This window comes from Lacerta agilis, chromosome 14, assembly GCF_009819535.1.
Source record: "Lacerta agilis isolate rLacAgi1 chromosome 14, rLacAgi1.pri, whole genome shotgun sequence".
Taxonomy (NCBI): domain Eukaryota; kingdom Metazoa; phylum Chordata; class Lepidosauria; order Squamata; family Lacertidae; genus Lacerta; species Lacerta agilis.
Genome location: NC_046325.1, coordinates 39,970,247 through 39,991,155, shown reverse-complemented (window position 1 = coordinate 39,991,155; position 20,909 = coordinate 39,970,247). Strand labels below are relative to the sequence as shown.

Below are 20,909 nucleotides of genomic sequence, written 5' to 3'. Positions count from 1 at the left end.
CTGCAAAAGCCTTTCAGTGCTTCCTGAAGATGCATGAAGCCCACAGCTTCAGCCCATGTAATTTCTGTGCATTTGACTTTATGCGCTTGGCAATTAAAAAACCCAGAAAACAAAAGTGGGTGGGCATTCAGGAAAAAGGGCTTGGGTAGTCCTACTCACCATTGCATCCAATGTGTTTCGACTGTATGTGATTTTGGCTTTGGGCATGATTCCTGTAACACAGATCCCGCGTAAATTGCGGGTTTCCTGAACTGGACGCAGTTCACTCTGCAAGAGTGACTTGCTCATCACCTCTCTTGTCCTCTTGCAGTCTTGGCCCTTCCACCATCCCGTAAACAAGAAATTTGTGCCAGATTATTACAAAGTTATTGTCAGCCCGATGGACCTAGAGACAATCCGGAAGGTGCGTACTGTGCTTTTATGTTGGCAGCTTCTCAAAACTGCCTTTTTTAAACCGCTTAGAGGTTCTCTTGCGACTGAGCACCAGATAAGTTTTGTCAAAAAAGGTAAACAAACCCTTAGCAGTGAAGCAAAGGCCCGGGATGGCTGGCTGGCTGTATTTTAAATCTTAGATAAAGTACCGAGAATAGAAACTCAATATGGAAATATTATATGGGCTGAGGGCGAAGTACAGTGGTAGCTTGGTTCTCAAACTTAATCCGTTCTGGAAGTCCGTTCCAAAACCAAAGCGTTCCAAAACCAAGGCACACTTTCCCATAGAAAGTAATGCAAAATGGATTAATCCGTTCCAGACTTTTAAAAACAACCCCTAAAACAGCAATTCAACATGAATTTTACTATCTAATTAGATCATTGATCCATAAAATGAAAGCAATAATCAATGTATTGCAGTCACACAATCAACCAATCAATCAGTCAGTAGCTGAACTGGGTTCCACACAGCCACAAAAACAAAAGAGCCGCAAAAACAAGAACGCAGAATAAATAACAAAAACAGACAGACCCCAGTGTAACACTCAAAACGGAAGTGTGGCACTCAAAATGGAAGCGTAACACTCAAAACGGAGCACATTCTGCTTCCGAAGAAAGTTCGCAAACCGGAACACTTCCGGGTTTGCAGTGTTTGGGTTGCAGGTTGTTTGAGTACCAAGGTACCACTGAAATTCCGTTTCCTTAGCCTCAGCCACCAGCTGCTGATTTGGGGGCCAAAAAGTCATGAGAGGAAATAAATAACCCAGAGGCATGTGCTGCCTTTGGCTAACACTGCAAAATCAAAAACGACACGATGGCCAGAAACAATTACAGTATAGAAAACTTTATGGAATAACGCAAAACATCAAAACTATCAAACTGAAGTCTCTGGAAGTCCTTGAATAAGTCACGGTGCCAATGTCCACGGCAAATGTCCAATTCTGATGTCCAACTTGCTACTCTTAAGTAGAAAGATGTGTAATTTCTTCATTAACCAATGTTTTTTTCGAATTGATATAATATATATATTATATGTCCTATTTTGCAACACACGGGTTTGTTTGTTTGGATAACTCTGGCTTGGGTCCTGTTGAGCGGGGGCGTGATGGGGAGCAGCAGCTTCACATTTGAAAGGATCCCCAGAATGCTGAGATCCTACAATGGGGTGTGAGGAAAGAAGTGGCCCCTAGTTGGCCTGGAGGGGTAAAGGACATTTTGCAGGCCAAAATCAGAGACTTCACACGGACTCTACTTAAAGTTCTACACTCCCGCCTTGCCTCCTCTCTGTTCATTCTAGAATATTTCCAAACACAAATACCAGAACCGAGAAGTCTTTCTGGATGACGTGAACCTGATCCTTGCCAACAGCATCAGATACAACGGTGAGCGACCCAGTTAGCTCTGTGCCGCATCTGTAGCCCGTTGACTCATGTTTGTGGAGTTTTCAGGGCGAGAGCTGAGCCTTGACTCCACATCTGCTCATGAAGACATGAATAAGCCCCTTTTCCTAAAACATGGCCGGCTCCCTTGATGAAAGTTGCTTCTTCCTTCTGGGCGCTTTCCTGTTACGCTTCTTTAGCTCCTGCAGCCCAGTCCTACTCTGTGAGTAGGCACAAACAGGACAGAGAAGGGATAACTTAATCCAAAGCCTCAGGGCTCTGATCTGTCTTCCCCCCAAAAGCAATGTATTTTTCTGTCCTCCAAGATCCCACCAATTTTGGTGACAGTAGCAAAAGCTGGGGAGGTGGAAAACTTTTAACTCCCTCCACTCAGCCCAGTGCCCTGGTGGGGATGCAATTTACTCTCCCCACCCCCCCACCCCCAAATCAGATTGATAATTTGATGCATGGGAAGGGGGGGTGACACTTTCCAGCCAGCTGTTGGGAGCAGCTGCATGCCTGGTGTGTGTGCAAGAGTGTGCAAAAGCCCACATCCACTACAGGCAAACCGTCCCCGGAGGATTAGCAAGAAAGCCAAGAAACATTAGCTGCCCCTGGAAGAGGGGAATGGTTTTACTTAAATCTCAAGGGCTATTTAAGTGTGCTGCGGGGGCAGGGCAGATTCAGGTGTCCTACAGGGCCAGAGCTCAAGGAGATCTTGTAAATTTTGGCTGGCTGAGAGAAGCAGCTTCCCAGGAAAGAGTCCTTGAAAGATACCGTTCTCAGTTGCCACAGTTGCACACTGGCAAAGCTTTGGAAAGCTCTGGGTGCGTGTCGCAAAAGGAGTACTTGCCTGGATCTCTGCTTCCTTGAAATGAAACTAGTGGCTTTCTCCTGGGCTCGGGTATCAGAGGGCCAGCACTAAGGAGATGTGGTTTGTTCCTTTGTTTTTGTTTTCCCATTTCAGGGCCTGACAGCCAGTACACAAAAACAGCTCAAGAGATTGTGAACATCTGCTACCAGACGCTGGCAGAGGTAAGTGGCCCAGCAAGCTGAGCCTGCCAAGGGCCGCTTTGAATTCTCGACGGCTTCGGCAAACGCTTCTCTCTCTCTCTCTCTGTTTCCTCCTTCAGTATGACGAGCACCTGACCCAGCTCGAGAGGGATATCTGCACTGCCAAAGAAGCAGCCTTAGAGGAAGCAGATCTGGAAAGCCTTGACCCGATGACCCCTGGGCCCTACACTCCCCAGGTGAGGCTCCCCACCAAAGCTTTTACCCAGGACCCCCTTCTGCTCTCAAATGCTGCGGCCCTAGCATGGGGTGAGGCTGCAGCAGAAGATCGCGCACGCTTGTGGAAAGTGTTTGTTTTATTAGATTTCTGAGCCACGGACTTGGCCTAGTAGTACCGGGAGGCATCTGGTTGGGAAGGAGCCTTTCGGAGAGACTGTTGATCAGCTAGACCAGTTCTCTCCAGCAGCTTAGGCAGGGAGGAGTTTCTCCTATCACCTGCTCCTTTTTTAAACTGGAGATGCCAGAGAGTGAATCTGGAACTGGTGGCATGCAAAGCATGCTAGTGAGCTGCTATCCCTTTCACATTGTTCAATCCCTGGCATCCCCGCCGGTGCCCTTCCACCGTTCAGGTTCCGTTCTTAGACCGAGGTAAAGTTCTCAAACTTGGGACGCTATTTCCGGTTTTGCAGAGTTCGTAAACCGGATTGTTCTTAAACAGGACTGTTCTTAAACCGAGGTACCACTGTATTGCCCAGGGCCGGTATGAAGGACTAACCACGATGGTGGTTTCACTCAGCGGTATATCGCTAGTGAAACCGCCACCGCTCCCGAGTCCCTCTAGCGCTGAGCGTGCCAAGGGAGAAACAAACTGCAGCCAGGCGCTGGAGGCAGAGGGACTCGGGAGCCACAGCGGTTTCACCAGCAATATGCCACTGAGTGAAACCGCTGCTGTCAGTCCCTCGTGCCAGTGGAGAGGGAGAAACAAGGCGCCAATACAGTGGTACCTCTGGTTACGTACTTAATTCGTTCCAGAGGTCCGTTCTTGAAACTGTTCTTAACCTGAAGCACCACTTTAGCTAATGGGGCCTCCCGCTGCTGCTGCGCCGCCAGAGCATGATTTCTGTTCTTATCCGGAAGCAAAGTTCTTAACCTGAAGCGTTATTTCTGGGTTAGCGGAGTCTGTAACCTGAAGCGTCTGTAACCCGAGGTACCACTGTACAGCTTGTTTCTTGCTTCGCGTCTTTAAACTGTTTGGCTGAGGAGAGCGCAGCTGCCCCCGCCTCAGCCAAGCAGTTTTACGGAGCTGCCACCGGTTCGCAAGAGCCATCGGCCGGGGGGGGGGCACCATTAAACTGCTCCCGCTCCCTCAGCTGTGCAAGCAGAAGGATTTGGGCTCCCTCAGCTTGGGGGGGGGGGGCAGGCAAGCGGCTTCTTTCTCCAAGGAGGAGGTTGTTTACCTGCCCGCTTCCTCTTGCCAGTGAAAGAGCTCCCTCCATCTTGGGGAGTGGTCTGGCTCAGCTGTCGGGCAGGAGTCTCCTCGAGAGCCAGTGTGGTGTAGTGGTTAAGAGCGGTAGACTCGTAATCTGGGGAACCGGGTTTGCGTCTCCGCTCCTCCACAGGCAGCTGCTGGGTTACCTTGGTCTAGTCACACTTCTCTGAAGTCTCTCAGCCCCACTCACCTCACAGAGTGTGTGTTGTGGGGGGAGGAAGGGAAAGGAGAATGTTAGCTGCTTTGAGACTCCTTCGGGTAGTGATAAAGTGGGATATCAAATCCAAACTCTTCTTCCTCCTCCCCAGCTGAGCAGCGGGCCTCTGCCTGCTGCATTGGCCCCAACCTGCAAGGCACTGGGGTGAAAGAGCCTGAGCTTCTGCAGTGAAAGCTGCAACAGTTTCACTCAGCGCCTGAAGGACTGGGGCCAACACAGCTTTTCTCAACATCAATGTTTGGCTGGTGATACACCATGATGTTGAAAGCCTAATATTGCCCAGTCCTACTCTGCAACTAAGACCAGCTGGAGTGGACACAGTGGTCTTGCACAGCGTTTCCCGACCTAGGATCTCCAGTTGTTTTTGGACTACAGTTCCCTCCATCCCTTGTTAGCAAGACCAGTGGTCAGGGATGATGGGAATTGTAGTCTGATAACAGCTGGACACCCAAGGTTGGGAAACACTTGTCTAGATGGACCGATATTCTGACCTACTATTGTAAGTCAGCTTCTGGTGTTGTCCTGATGAGACTTTGAAGGTGGCTGGATTTCATGGGCTGGGTTCAACTAAACATTGTGCTTGCAGGAGCTGGTACCGAACTCCCAAGCACCCTTGTACAAGGTCCATTTCTGTATCTTGGCCAAGCGCAATAGAGGCACTTGCTCTAATTTGCAATGGCCTAGCGGTGGTCCTGCTTCCTTGCAGCATGGCCAAATTGGGTGTTGGATGGACCTACAGACAAGCAGTGCATTGCAGGTTGAGTCCATTGCCCCATCCTCCTTTTGTGCTCTCTATTCTACCCCCTTTTCCTCCTGACTAGGGTTGTTGCTGTCTGTTTCCTTCTGTTGTTGTTGTTCAGTCGTGTCCGACTCTTCGTGACCCCATGGACCAGAGCACGCCAGGCACCCCTATCCTCCACTGCCTCCCGCAGTTTGGCCAAACTCATGCCAGTCGCTTCGAGAACACTGTCCAACCATCTCATCCTTTGTCATCCCCTTCTCCTTGTGCCCTCCATCTTTCCCAACATCAGGGTCTTTTCTAGGGAGTCTTCTCTTCTCATGAGGTGGCCAAAGTACTGGAGCCTCAACTTCAGGATCTGTCCTTCTAGTGAGCACTCAGGGCCGATATCCTTGAGAATGGATAGGTTTGATCTTCTTGCAGTCCATGGGACTCTCAAGAGTCTCCTCCAGCACCATAATTCAATTCCCATCATCCCTGACCACTGGTCTTGCTAACAAGGGATAGAGGGAACTGTAGTCCAAAAACAACTGGAGATCCTAGGTCGAGAAACGCTGTACAAGACCACTGTGTCCACTCCAGCTGGTCTTAGTTGCAGAGGAGGGCTGGGCGATATTAGGCTTTCAACATCATGGTGTATCACCAGCCAAACACTGATGAGAAATTCAATTATATGGAGTTCCTTCTACTGAACTCCATATAAGCTTTTTGTATCTGAAACCAGATAGCATACAATCTCACAATACCTGCTTCCATAGCAGTAGGCTCCTATTTCGCCCCCTGCTGGACCTTTGGACGCTTCCCCTGTGGATGTTGCATATTGGAATGTTACCCGTTTCTCTATTGCTTCTGGGTTTTTTCCCCGTGAGAAAGGGATGAAATCTCCAGCCAGTTACTATAGAGAGAACCACAGTCAGTAAAGGAGGGCAGGAGCCATTACCAAACTGCTAAGAAATTCTGATTTCTCCTTTTCAAACGTACTCCAGCCGCCAGATCTGTATGACACCAACACTTCTCTCAGCATGTCCCACGATGCCTCGGTCTACCAAGATGAGAGCATTCTGTCTGCTTTGGATATTCCCACAACCACCCCTGAGAAGCAGGGAATACAGGTCAGAAAAGTCTGGAAGCAGAGAGGGCAAAAATATCTATTGGGAAAGGCAGGGGAGAGAGAGGGGGTATAGCTTTCCCTGTGGCAGAAGCTGCACGAAAAGTTTTCAGCAAGAAGGATATAATTTGGCACTGTTAATTCCTGGTCAAAGAAATGGGGACAGAGCTGTGGGAGGAGGCTTTGTTGTATAGATTTTCAGTAAAACCAGAACAGCTGGGACTTGTGGAGGAGGAAGCCCATTAGCTCCAAGACACCTTGGGAAAAGGCTTTGTGTTCTTTCTTATTTTATGAATAGACAGAGAGGGGAGAAAATAAAAGCCAATGAATGGTTCACATGGTGTAGAAGGGCCACGGTTTAGCCCTTACCCTTTTCAAAAGGAAACTGTGTCAAAGCAGTTCATAAAACCAACAGCCCTTCTGGGCTGAGCACCAATATGCTACAGCAATACCAGGTAGCCAGTCCTCCTCTGGGTTTTAGTGGAGCATGAGAACTCGGCATGCCACAAATCTGGAGGAGGATTTATATGGTGGAGGTTCTGATCGCACGATGCCTGTTATTATAGACAAATGGGGGAAGAGGCATTTATTGGAGATAAGGGGTGGGACGCATGCTGTGGGCCGTTTAACTTGGGATAAATACATTTCGTGCAGGTTTTTTTATGCGTTGGGCCTAAATGTGGCGTGATTTGTAGCAGGAGGGGAAAGAAAAGGGCAAGGGGCTGTGTAAACACGAAGGATACGTTGCAGAAAAGTACAGGGCTGCGACAGAACTGTCTTCACCCATTTACCAGAGGATGTGCCGGAATGGCAGAAGCAGGGTATCAGTTTGCAGCTGTGGGTTTTGAACCCAGGTTGCCCTGCGAAATGGGGTTTCTGCCATTGCAGGAAGCTGGCTGTCTGCTCTCGGGGAGAGAGAGGGCAGTGGAACTGGAGGAAAGGAAATGCTGTTCGCCAGCATCTTAAGAGACCTTTTGCGCTTTTAGGCTTTGTGACTTGGCTTGATGTCCTGGAGGTGCGAAGCCGTGGGGGGAGCATAGGAAGGCATTTCAGAAGTAAGAGCTTAGGAACGGGCAGGAAGTGCCGCATGTCCCGGGCGGGTCTTCCCCCCTCCGCTGCGGCCTGCTTCAGAGTGCCTGTACCCTTCCTCAACCGTGTTGTCTCTGTTCCCCACTCAGATGCGGCAGGGCCGAGGTAGGCTGGGCGAGGAAGACTCTGACGTAGATATTGAAGGGTTTGATGAGGATGAGGATGGGAAACCTAAGACTCCAGCCCCAGTGAGTATCTTTGATCCCATCCCTAGTTTTGTGGGTTGAACTTCTGCCCTTGCGGCAGAAGCTGCGGCAGCTCAGGGCCCCTTCCGAGGGACGTCGGTAGCAGTGGCTGGAAATGCAAGCCAGGCCCATCGTTGTTCTTTAGGTCTTGCCGGTGAGGGACGTCCGCGGGTAGAGAGATGCCACACTCGGCACGCGCCGGCAGCTGCCTTCTCGTCTCTCTCTCTCTCTTACCGCTGGCTGTTCTGCCCTGACAGGAAGTGGAAGATGGAGATGGAGACCTGGCCGACGAGGAAGAAGGCTCGGCGCAGCAGCCTCAGGCCAGCGTTCTTTACGAGGACTTGCTCATGTCCGACGGAGAGGATGACGACGGCAGCGACGAGGAAGGCGACAACCCTTTCATGTGTAAGTTGTCCCTCGTTACACAGCAGGGCCAAGTCAGGTGATGGGTCCATTTCTCTCTATATCCTGAGCCTAATTGCTGTGCTGGTGCAGCGGGGGGGGGGGGGGGAGAGAGAGAGAGAGAGAGAAAGGAGGGGAGGGATAATGCTCCCTGAAAATTGTCCTTGCTACATGACAACTAGGTTTAGGGAGGGAAAGTAGAAAAGGGGGTCAACGGTTATGCAGTGGGGGCTGGGGAAGAGCTTAGAGGAAAGTTGACTGAAATGACATGTGGAAGGATGGAAGTGCCCCCCCCCCAAAAAAACCTTTCAGCTTTGGTTCTGTCGGTTGCCAGTATCTACTTCCCTACCACTTTCCTTCATGGGAATATAGCCTTTGTCTTATTATTATTAATTAAATTTGGAAAGGTAAAGGGACCCCTGACCATCAGGTCCAGTCGTGTCCGACTCTGGGGTTGCATCGCTCATCTCACTCCATAGGCTGAGGGAGCTGGCGTTTGTCTGCAGACAGCTTCCGGGTCATGTGGCCAGCATGACAAAGCCGCTTCTGGCGAACCAGAGCAGCGCACGGAAACGCCATTTACCTTCCCGCTGGAGCGGTCCCTATTTATCTACTTGCACTTTGACGTGCTTTCGAAATGCTAGGTGGGCAGGAGAAGGGATCGAGCAACGGGAGCTCACCCCGTGGCAGGGATTCGAACCGCCAACCTTCTGATAAGCAAAGCTCTAGACTCTGTGGTTTAACCCACAGCGCCACCTGGGTCCCTAAATTAGTATACCACCCTATACCCACATGTCTTGGGGCAACTCACAATATAAAAACACAAATACATAATAAAAACAAGACCCACCCCAATAACTCTCCCCGACACATTTTTAAAGGGCTTTGGATTTCAGTCTGCAAAAGACCTGGCTAAAGAGGAACGTTTTTGCCAGACGTCTAAAGGTGCATAATAAAGCCGTTTCCTTCCCCTGCTGAGCAGCTTGCATTTTGGGAAAGCCTTAGGATGCAAATGACATAACGTGGCAAAAAGTTAGTATGCTCAAAGATTCATGCTGGCACGCGGACCCCAGAAGACTGGCTCTGAGTGAGTGGCTTCTAGGCTGCAGAAAAAAAGAAGAAAAAACTTCCTCACTCCCGGTTTACCATATGGCACTTAACTCTGCTGGTGGTCGACTTTAGGGCTGGGCAATGGCTGGTTTTTGACATCGTGATATAACACCAGCTAAACATCGCAACATATCATGGTATCTGAACTAAGGATGGAACTATGTAGAGGCAGACGGGGCCATGTCCCGGCAACTGCTTGTTTAACGTATTGTTACAACTGTTACTTTATAGTACAGATTTTTTTTTAAATTAGCACATTTCCCCTAAAATATGGTGCCATTTAGGGGGAAACGACAATGTAAACACCAGAAAGTAAAAACAGAAACACTTATTTTCTTCTGCCAGTGGGCTGGGTGGCAGGGAAGAAAAAGGAAGAAAACACAGACTCTCGCATGCACACAAGCAGAATGGGAGATAGTAGGAAAGAAGCTTCACGGTTTCCCCCACAGCGTGATTCTTTTACATAGCGCAAACACACATTGTGATTTGCGATATGTTGCCATGTCAAATCTTAGGAAACCAGTACCATGATGTGGACTTTGAACCAGTTTGGGGTGATATATTGATGCATAATCGCCCAGCCCTAGTTACCTTGTTGAGTTGCAGTGTGTTTTTGAACTGCGACTTAGCCAGAATGCTAAACTACCGAGATATGCTGTTGTGGAGATCATGCTCGGGTAACTGCAATGTTTTTCTGCCCAGCTATTCAGCTCAGTGAAAGCGGAAGCGATTCCGACGTGGAGTCCAGTGCCGTGAGACCCAAACAGCCTCACGTTCTCCAGGAGAATACACGAATGGGCATGGATAACGAAGAGAGCATGATGTCCTACGAGGGAGCTGGAGGAGAGACATCGCACGCCCTGGAAGACAGCAATGCCAGGTAACCATAGACAAGTGTGCTGTTGGAGGCGGTAAGCAAGTGCTTGGCTCTCACGGATGCAGGGTGGCAGTGCCCAGTTCAAACAACTCTCATGCAAATGCTTACACGGCCTGCGTCTCTCTGCTCTTTATTGCTCTTCTGTTGACTGACTTATTGCACTTCTGTGCCATCCAACCAACCAAGTTCTCTGGACCGGCTGCTCAAACAAGAAAATGCTGAATGCATTTCACATTTAAAACTCTAAAATCCTGGCAGGGGTTGGGGAGGGAAATTGCATAGCGGGAGAAAGCCCAGCAAAACCCCCCAACCAAAACCATCAGAAAACGCAGCAGCTAAAACAATGAGAGCAATTCCATTTTTCAATTGCTGTGATGCCGTAAGCAGATAAGTAACATCACCAAATGCTACCAGAACAATCCTTTAGCAGTAACTCTCGGGTGCCATTCCATGGCTTCTTTTGTAGATGTGATTCATAAGCCTAGTAATGGGCAGGATCGCAGCTTTGCCTTGCCTTTTAAAACGTATTTGGAATAGTTATTAAACATACATAAAATTACGAAGTGTGGAGCACTGTTGTTGCCATGTAGGCTTAAACCAATGCATTGCTGTTTCAGCTGCCTTTGAAAGGTTTGCTCTGTCTCTAAAAGGCTTTTAAAACAAGTTGAGCAGAGTTCAGTCTCTGGGCTTCTGCCTGGGACACTCGCATAACCGCATCCGGCACAGCAATCCAAATGTTGCAGTCTCGAGTGCTAGAGTTACAGTGGTATTGCTTGCACCAGAGCAGTGTTTCCCAAGTTTGGGTCTCCAGCTGTTTTTGGACTACAGTTCCCATCATCCCTGACCACTGGTCCTGCTAGCTAGGGACGATGGGAGTTGTAGTCCAACAGCAGCTGGAGACCAAAGTTTGGGAAACCCTGCACCAGAGGAGATGGCCACCAGCTTAGATGCTTTACAAAAAAACAGAAGAAGTCTCTGTTCTCCTGCCAGAGGCAGTCTGTTTCTGGATACCTGTTCAGAATTGCAGGTGGGGAGGGTGCTATCGTCCTCAAGCCCCACTTGCGGGCTTCTCATGGGCATCTGATAGGCCACTGAAAACATGTTGCTGCACTAGACGGACCCTTGGCCTGATCCTGCGGCACTCCTGATGCTAGAAACATGCAGAAAAGCATCAAGTAAACACTAATCTGCCACACTTTCGTGTTTCCCTTCACTGTACGGTTTCTCTTCTGTAAAGCGCTCGGCATGCACGATCAGTAACAAAAGCATCACCGTGAAGTTTCTCTCTTTCTCCAGTTATGGCAGCTACGAGGAACCAGACCCCAAATCCAACACCCGAGATACTAGCTTCAGCAGCATTGGAGGTTATGAGGTCTCGGAAGAGGAAGAAGAAGAAGAGGAGGACCAGAGGCGTGGCCCTAGTGTGTTAAGTCAGGTTCATCTGTCGGAGGATGAGGAAGATAGTGAAGACTTCCATTCCATCGCAGGAGACAGTGATCTGGATTCAGATGAATGAACCCCTTTCATGGGGGGATTGATAAACTTGCACCCTGGACTCAAATGTAAAGATTTTTTTGTTTGTATCCAAATGTGTCTCCTGGTAAACTGGAGACATGCTTTGGTCCATTTTTTAAAATATGTATTATTTGTTATTGTGTATAAAGGGGTGTGTGTACATATATAATAAAAAAAACTACTAGCAACTGGATGAGGGCTGTTCTTTGTTCACACAAGCACTCATGACAAAAGTCTCATTTTGCCAGCAAATGCTGTAAATTTGCCGAGTGTTTTTTTCCAGGCAGAACTCAGTTCTGACACCTCTCAGGTGGGCACCATTGCCATTCAAAGAAAACAAGGGAAGTGCTCATGTTCAGTTCCGACACCCTTCCCCCCCTAGAAAAATAGCACTGGAGATAGATTGTATTAATTTGTCCATCCCTGGCATTTTTGAAGAAAAATGTTGTAAGCTTTGGAGTTTAAAATGGCTTACGGTACTTGCACAACCCTTTTGTGTCACATGCTTTACCCCAAAATACCCTTTTGCTTCCAAGCAAGGATGTTATTGTTCACATTGTCATTAATTTCAACTCATAGCTGAATATTAAACATTTCTATTGCAGTGATTGCAGGGTCAGGGCTTGGGCCTGACCTGCAGGTGGCATTGTGGGAACAGGGACCTAACATTCATGGGAGCAAAACAGGAGAGAGCTTTTCAGAAATCATCTTTACTGTCTACAGGACATACAAGTAAAGGCAAACATTGCTTCAACCATTTCCATGCCTTTAAAGTAGGCATGAATTTCTGGGTATCTTAATTCTCATTTTAAACTGACTGTTTTAATCCCCAATCCTTGAACACTCTTAAATAGTGTTTCATTTTCAGAAAAACCACCCTTGAACTTTACAAGCACCTCTTACCTGTTGGAGATGGTGACAATCGCCATCTTAAGCCAGAGATGGGGAAACTTTCTGGCTCCATGATGCAGATCCCTATCAGGATCTGGCTTGTGGGCCAAATTTGAAAGGTGGGCAATCACTTGAGTTTACAAATGGCATCGGGGGATGTGGTGCTTTGAAGTCCTGAAATTGAGGCTTCAAAGCACCAGTGGGCAGTGAGGCACTACAGAAAGCAAGGTCCTCACCCCAGTTTCAACAGTGAAACCTGTTGTAGTCAAACCTTTGTGAGGGATTTTGATGTGGTGTTGGGGCTAGGATTAAGTACTATACCTAAATAAAATGTACCTGAGATGTAAAGGGTGCATGTGGATACATTCAACTAATTTTCTCTTGTTGGTTTAATGTGTTATTTTATACTTTCAGAACTAGAAGGGGAAAACAGTTATAAAGAAGAAATGGAATAAACCCTCTCCCCGTCCCCATACTTTCATATTAAAGCTTTCAACAACACAGATATCGCTGCAACTGTAGACAATGCATAGCTTTTTGTTTTTGTTTTTGTTTTAACCTGCATTTAAATGCTACCGGAAAGAATATTGCACACAAAATTCATAACGCATTAAATGTCGCTTTCGGATAAGTGCTGAAAATTGCTAATTATGTTTTGTAGAGTACAACAAAATTTCAGTTCCACTTCTTCCCTAGTGCTTTGCTGAGAGATCTTGTGCCCATCATTCATTATTCCTGAACAAGCAATTTAAAGGGGGGGGGGGAGAGGAGTAATCAGTAATTGAAACATAAAAGTGCACAGATGGTTTAAATGAATGCAAAAATTAATTAGGAGAAGCTCAAAATCCTAGGATGGATTCATCCCACAACATCTCCTCCTCTGTTGGTCCACTGGCTTCTGCCTTCTTTTTCTCCTTCTTCTGCTTCCTGCTCTCCTTCTCAGAAGATCCCTCTGTATTTCCTCTGTCTTTACTGTGCTTCGATTTTGACTCTGCACTTGAGTCGACGTCATCTTTCTTTCTCTTTCTCTTCTCCCCGCCCTTTCCAAAGTTTGCGTCTCCTTCAGAGTGCTGTTTTCTCTTGAACTTCGCAAGGGGTTGGCGAGGGTCGCTGTCTTCCTCTCGTGCACATTCTTTCTCCTTTCTGAGTGTCTTTGGTGACTTCTGGCTCCTCCTATGAAAGGCATAGCTACTATTGGAAGATAGATGTTTGTAGCCATCAGTGGATTCGGATGATGATGGGTTGCAATTGTCACTTTTGTAGGTGGCCAATGGAGATGCCTGCTTTTCTAGGGAACCTGTGCTGTGATGAGAAACGAGTGCATTTTCTAGTTTTGGCAGGTCTCTGGACCCTGGCGGCCAATGGGACAATCTGCTTCCAACAGAATACAAAGGTGGACATGTTTCTGAGAAAATACCAGAATACCGGTCTGGTGTGTTAGCGTCGCCGGAAAATTGTTCCTGATCAAATCCAAAGCCCCATTCATTGCCATTCACGGCACCATACTCTTCCATTTGGAACTCCTCTTCTGGCTTTCTGAAGTGGGTCTTTGGTTCCAGCCCCCTTGCTTTTTGCACTTTAATATAATCTTCCAATTCATCTTGGAAGGAGCTGTATGTTTTCTTGGAGTTCGTTATTAGATTGGAAATCATGGTTTCTCTACAAGAATAAAAGGGGGAAGAGATACAAGGGTGGCGGGAATGAGCAAAAATGACAACAACATGATTTTTAACCAAACAAATTGGCTGAAGTCAGAAAGAAAAAAGTGCCTGTGGACCAAAATGTCAGCTGGATGATTTATAGGTTCCACTTTAGCACCACCTAGATTCCTGCAATATTATTCTACCCACATTTCACTGGGAAGCAAGGCTGGATTTAAAGGAGCTTTTACATAATATGTGCGATAAATCAGTTTTTGCCCATTTCACACTGCTGAGAAAGAAATCCTTTGTCTTCCCAGTACATGCAGACTTATTCAGGAGCTGAATTAAGAGAGGATGTACTTGATCCTGCACTCCTGAGATATAATTTGATGGAAGAAGTAGGCCTCAAGGCTTTTCTGCAAAGACTTCCCAACATATTTTGATCAAAGGTCTTCCTCGGGGGGCAAAGGGTCTTCCTATATCTCATTCGGGTACACTAATGAAAAGCCACTCACTCAGAAGCACACCAAAGAGCTGCTCTTCCACTTTTCCTGCTACTACCCTGTCCTGAGAATCCCTTCCCGACCGTGCCCCAGCCATTTGAACAGAAGTAGGACCTTTTCAGTTATTAGCCACTTCTCTTTACAACAAGTGAGCTCACAAGTGACTTGCGATGCAATACAAATGTTCAACCAATACAAACTAAATGAATATGAAAGCTAAAAACATTCCTATATGTAAAAAGTAGTCTCCTCCACCCCACCCACTAAAGGAGACCACAATTACAGTGGTGCCCCACTAGACGAAAATAATTTGTTCTACGAGTGTCTTCGTAGAGCGAATTTTTCGTCTAGCGAAGCGACAATGCAGCGCGGAGGTTTTGCGAGGGAGCCCCATAGACTTTTTCGTCTTGCAGGGCAGCCTTCCGCTAGCGAATGCCATTCGTCTAGCGAGTTTTTCGTCTAGCGAGGCATTCGTCTAGCGGGGCACCACTGTATCTGAAACTCTCAAAATTAAAGCCAAAAGCATGACTGAAAAACATTTTTTTTTACTGGTGTATAAAAGTGATGGAACATGCTCTCCAGTGAGGCTCACTTGCCTACATTAATATGCTTTTTAGATACCTTATCTATCTATCCATCCATCCATCCATCCATCCATGCTGTGGTTATTTTTAGCACTGCCTTTTGCTGCTGCCAGAAGAGAACTGAGCAGCAAGGCATTTGCAAGAGAAGAAAACTCTCTTCTCCTCTGCCTTCTAAGAGAAAGCTGTGCAGGTACAGAACCCGGATGAAGGGCTGCACAGAGATCACCCCCCCCCCCAGTCTTTGTGAGGCTCCACTGCAAACATTAGCACACACTTCCCACACTGATCTGTCAGTCTAGTTCTGGGGGGTGGGGGTGGGGAGAGAGAGAGAGAAATGCACAGCTGGGAAAACACTTACTTTATCTGATGCTTATTTCCTTGCATGTGCGACTGGTACATTTCTATCGATGTGAGGCTGATGCTGCATATGGGGCATATGTACTTGCCCACTCCAACTGCTAACGTAATAATAATAATAATAATAATAATAATTAATAATTTTATTTATACCCCGCCCTTCCAGATTTAAAAACTGGGCTCAGGTCGGCCAACAGCAAATATAAAAACATTGATTTAAAAGCGACTTAAAAGACAGCTTAAAAACAGCATAAAATACAACATAAATGTAGCATCCATGTCAATAAAATTCAAAAGTTCGTGGTCATTTTTTTTTGGGGGGGAGGAAAGAACATAAGGCTGCAGGTTAAACAGATTGCAGTGAAAATGACCCCCAGGGCATGCCCAAAACGTGTCCAAATTCCTTGTGCCTTCTCTCTCTGCCTGTCAGTTCCGGAGCGGGGGGGGGGGGGAGCTTTCCACTATCTGTGTGTAGAATTACAAAATTCACAATTGCACTGAAACCCTTGGTGAACTAGGTCTTCCCCTGCTGCCAAGGCAGAACAATCGTGGGTCAAGACGGCGGTTTCTGCATGTGCTGCAGAGGGAAGTGAGGGGCAAATGGGGCTCATCAACCTGGGAAGGTAATCCATCTAGGAGAAGGAAAATTCTGATCCTAAACTCCACTGCCTTGTGAGATATCCTCGGGAGAAGAAAAGGCTAAAGAGTAAACCATGGGTAGGCAAACCAAGGCCTGGGGCTGGATTGGGCCCAATCGCCTTCTCAATCCGGCCCGTGGGCAGTCCAGGAATCAGCGTGTTTTTTACATGAGTAGAATGTGTGCTTTTATTTAAAATGCATCTCTGGGTCATTTGCGGGGCATAGGAATTCATTCATCCCCCCCAAAAAAAAATAGTCCGGCCCCCCACAAGATCTGAGGGACAGTGGACCGGACCCCTGCTGAAAAAGTTTGCTGACCCCTGGTCAGTAAACCCTACACAAATTCAGAGTGGAACCCATAAGGTGGTTAAGATGGCACCTTGTATGCCTCCTTCCGGCAACTCCTGCAGCCAAACTGGTGCCAAACATATTGCTGTGCTTTCCCTTGGGCCACATCTGCGTGGCTGGGGGGGCGTGTCTTGTCATCTGGGCAGTCCAGGAATCTCTTGCACACCTAAAGGAGGTCACTTTCATGTGGCTAACAGAGTGACTGACTTCGCCCCGGAGGTTCACTAATGATTGTCAAAGCAGCAGTTGTGGGGGGAAATCACGCATTTCTCAAGTGCCTGGCACCATACAGCTTAAAATGTTGATAAACGAGCACACAATTATATCATGGATCTTTTTTTCTGGAATGGGTAATTTCTGATTGCATGTAAGGGGAGCTGGTACATTTCTATGGATGTGAGACTGATGCTGCATATATACTTGCCCACTCCAACTGTTAAAAGAACAGAGGGCTGCAGGTTAAACAGATTACAATTAAAATGGCCCCAGGGCATGCCCAAAACGTGTCCCAATTCCTTGTGCCATATCTCTCTGCCCGCCAGTTCCTGGAAAAAGTCTTCCGCTATCTGACAGCTGGATGCAGTGTCACGCGTTCAGAGAATTATTATTATTTTTAATACAGGGAAGCATTCCAAGAAAACATGGAATCCCCTCTGCCTCAAATGCTGCAGCAACAGCCACTAAGACCCACGAGTCTGCTGACCATGCAGCTTGGTTCTGACTTGAGCCACGAAAATGGATGGTGTGCATAGCTGTCAAGTTTCGGATTTGAAAATAAGGGATCAGCAGTCTCACCTATCCTGGGGACAGTCACATGTCAGTGGTGGGCGGAGCCAGAAGCAAAAGTGGGTGGAGCAGCAATGTAAACTCCAAGTGGGCTCGGGCTCGGAGCGGAGCAAAGAGGAAGGCAACCATGTGCTCCATGCAATGGAGCCCCATCGTCTTCTTGTCTGATCCCATCAAAACAGGACAGGAAGCAGCAGCTGCTCAAAGGCAGCCAGGCTCCGCCTGCCAGCTAACCCTATTGGCCGGCTGAGGGGCTCGGCGGCAACAGATAGGGGCTGATGCAGGGGGAGGAATACACCCCCCTGTAAGCACGGGAAACAGCTCCCACTTGCTTTGAGGGCTGAGGCTTTTCTCTCCAAGTAGGCAAGGTCTTCCCACCCAGTCCCTGGCCAGCAGGAGAGGAACTGCTTCCATTAAAAACGGGAAATTTAAGGGAAATAAAAAATAAGGGAGAGCAGCAGGAAACTGCTTGAAATAAGGGAGAATCCCAGGGAAAACGGGATACTTGACAGCACTGATGGTGTGTCGCCTGCTTACCATTGGCTTGGGATTCCACAGGAACGGCCTCAGATCCCATCTCGGTCACCAGCTTCTTGCGCACTTCGTTCCTTTTGTGCTTCTTGCCCACGTAGTGCTGGTGGGCCATAAGCGGGTTGTTGAAGGGCGCCGAGCAAAGCTTGCAGAATTTATCTGGATCGTCTAGATCCAACGTGGTTTTACAGGATGGCGGCGGGTCTTTCACATCAGTGTCCTGCAAGGCGTTTTCAACAGATGGCTCCGGCAGAGATGGAACCGCAGAGGGACCTGGGAAATAAGTGCAAGGAAGGAAGGTCAGCTCTCCCAACAAAGCAGCCAGGGAAGACATGGTTATGGCCCTGTAAGTCTTTCGGTTACGCTGAGAGAATATATTCCTTGCAGCTCTTGTGTATCAAGAAGGAATACCCGACATGCAAATATGCCTCGTCCCATGTGCATCTATCTCTCTGGATGACAAATACATTTGGTTGTGAGCTGCTATAGGTGTAGCTTCCTGCAAGCGCCTGGTTGGCAGGGCTAAGTCAATACTTCCTCCTTCCTCCCTTCCCTTTTCTGCATTGTGCGGAAAGACCAGGGGACAGGCAGAAGTGAACAAGGGAGCAAAGAAGAAGGGATATTTTGCTTTCCTTGTTCCTGTCAGGGACTGGACTGAGGAGGAATGGTGGAGACCTCCCCCCCACTCGCCGCTACACTTCCCAGAGAAGAGGGAGACAGTATAGATTTAGAACGGTGGTTTGCAGAAGGTCACAGTTCAGAGGCTGCAGAGGGGAGAAGCTGGGAAATGTTGGGAAAGGAGTAGGAGGAAGAAGAAGCACCAGGGGAGAGACAGCTGACAGACTCAGTGTCTTTGGAAAGCATGCCAGACCCCGCCCCACCCCTTTCCCAGGTCCCGGCGAGCATTGAGAGTAGGAGAGAAGAAAGCTCAGAGGCAGAAAGCTCAGATCAGCAGGGATGACATATGATAGGAGAGACGGAGGGCGTGGGACTTTACTCGGAGCAACGACATTACTGGAGTGGAGAGGCATTTCTCAATGCCTCTCTCTGGGAATATTGACTAAAGGACTTGGTAAGATCTCTTCTTGTTATACATTTCTTGGTTGCCCACCATGGGATGGATCTGATTCCCTGAAGCCTTGGATCACATCACTTCAGCTAAAACGTTGCACCACTTTGCCCTGACAGAGGACAGAGTGGCCGGGGCAACCCAGCCAGATGGTTGGGGTATAAATAATAAAATTATTATTATTATTATTATTATTATTATTATTATTATTAAAAACCATTGGGTCTTCACCAGGTTCTGGCTGAGCGTTCTGCAAAGGCTGTTGTGCCTGATCTTCCGACAGCCGCTTCAGCTTCTTGGTGTGAATCTTTCCCAGGTAGTGTGATTGAGCAACTATTGGGGACGTGAAGACCATGTTGCAAAGCCTGCAGTAGGTGTTTTCGTCCACATTTGGGTCCATCTGAAATCAAAGCGCGAAGACATTTAATCCACCAGTGCTAAACCGATGGGAAATTTCTGAGAGGAGAATAATAACAACAACAACAACAACAATAATAATTTATTATTTGTACCCCGCCCATCTGGCTGGGTCTCCCCGGCCACTCTGGGCGGCTTCCAACAAATATTAAAATGAGTGGGAAAGAGAAAGGGAAAAGGAGAAAAACTGGCATATATGGTGCAAACAACAACAACAACAACAACAGGGTTACGTCACAGTTTGGAATTAAAAACATATTCTAGGTCTGAAAAGGTTTTAATCAGCAACTAGCCATATAGAGCAGGGTAGAAAACATGATGTAACTCCAGGCTGGATCCTGAGCTCCGCTGGGCCATTCTGACAGGTGGCTAGGGACACCCACTTGCCAATCACCTGATTCCACCATGACGTCAGGTGAGCAACAAGCTCCCTTTGGGCGGCAGATGCCACCCTTGGCAAGGATTATTTGCATTGCAAAGCTCCCTGCAATCCAAGCTTTTGATTCAAAGGAATAATCGGGAACACACTCTCTAAGTATGCACATGATTCTTTCTTTGCACCAAAAACATTGGCACTTCTTGAATTTGGTACTGTCAGGGAACTGTCCCCGGCTCAGCGCAGGGTGGTGGAAGGGCTCTCGGGATGCTACAGAGAGCCCCGGCCCCCTCTGAACAGCAGCACCTCCTCTCCGCAGCGATGTCTCCAGTGGGGAGGGGCAGGCAGCTCTGGGTCTGGAGAGCAGAGGCTCTGGGGATGTTGGAGAGACCTTGCACTCCCCTTGCTCAGCGGGCGAGGAGGGAGACACGCCATTTCTGGCGCCCCAAGTGCGCAGAGGGGTGAAACGTAAGGAGGGGAGGTGGAGATTTCGGATACCAAAACTCTTAGGTTGGGGTCACAGCCGGAAGGGGCCACTCCCGGATTCTGTGAGTGACTGATACAGACATGTATCGTATTTTTCGCTCCATAAGATGCACCTGAACATAAGGCGCACCTAGTATTTAGAGGAGGAAAGGGGGAAAGCCCTGTTTTTTTGAGGATCAGCTCAGTGGTGCAGCTTCTTTTTCAAAGAGGAAAAGCCCCATTTTTATGGGGTTCAACTCACAGTTCTGCAGCTTCTAGTCCTACAGCCATTTCTAGTTTCCTGACAGATAATCTAATCAGCCAGTCACATGTCGCTGGAGAAACAAACAGCCTCCCTCTGCATTCAACAATGGAGGGCTGGGCAAAGGGGCGGGGCTGGAAAGGGAGCCTTATCTCTCTCCCTGATCACTTGCTGCACAGCTGTTCAGCGGCTTCCTTTCAACACCCCCTTCTCTCTTTGTAAAAAAAAAAGCACGATCTGCTTTTGGCTCCCAGGCAATTCGGCTCCAGGGACCATGCATTCGCTACATAAGACGCACAGACATTTCCCCTTACTTTTTAGGAGGAAAAAAGTGCATTTTATGTAGTGAAAAATACAATACTTGTAGCTCTGCACTGTAAATAGTATGCACAATAAACCTGTAAAAAGACAGGTCGGAGTCTTGCCTGGTTACTCGCGAGCAACCACCCCACGGACCTTACAGGTACCTTTGCCTTTTTGCCATG

At 47.9% G+C, this 20,909-nt stretch overlaps 2 protein-coding genes across 6 annotated transcripts in view; one reads left to right on the top strand and one right to left on the bottom strand.

Moving 5' to 3' along the window:
- Positions 1-11,633, top strand: part of LOC117059464 (transcription initiation factor TFIID subunit 1) — a 43,634-nt gene extending 32,001 nt beyond the window's left edge. For 3 of the 4 annotated variants that reach the window (XM_033171229.1, XM_033171227.1, XM_033171225.1), the window contains 9 exons: positions 311-403; positions 1,730-1,814; positions 2,779-2,846; positions 2,945-3,061; positions 6,254-6,379; positions 7,554-7,652; positions 7,907-8,054; positions 9,864-10,041; positions 11,335-11,633. In XM_033171229.1, coding sequence (XP_033027120.1) covers positions 311-403; positions 1,730-1,814; positions 2,779-2,846; positions 2,945-3,061; positions 6,254-6,379; positions 7,554-7,652; positions 7,907-8,054; positions 9,864-10,041; positions 11,335-11,554 — 1,134 coding nt within the window. In that variant the 3' untranslated portion in view covers positions 11,555-11,633. The remainder of the gene's footprint in view (positions 1-310; positions 404-1,729; positions 1,815-2,778; positions 2,847-2,944; positions 3,062-6,253; positions 6,380-7,553; positions 7,653-7,906; positions 8,055-9,863; positions 10,042-11,334) is intronic. The other variant, XM_033171228.1, reaches the window with a different exon arrangement.
- A 1,357-nt stretch (positions 11,634-12,990) lies between these two features.
- The window catches only part of LOC117058976 (zinc finger matrin-type protein 1-like), a 32,451-nt gene continuing 24,532 nt past the window's right edge, over positions 12,991-20,909 (bottom strand). For both annotated transcript variants that reach the window (XM_033170405.1, XM_033170407.1), the window contains exons 4-7: positions 19,136-19,304; positions 17,842-18,108; positions 15,533-15,632; positions 12,991-14,103 (exon numbers count right to left, since the gene is read on the bottom strand). In XM_033170405.1, the coding sequence (XP_033026296.1) occupies positions 13,284-14,103; positions 15,533-15,632; positions 17,842-18,108; positions 19,136-19,304 (1,356 nt within the window). In that variant the 3' untranslated portion in view covers positions 12,991-13,283. The remainder of the gene's footprint in view (positions 14,104-15,532; positions 15,633-17,841; positions 18,109-19,135; positions 19,305-20,909) is intronic.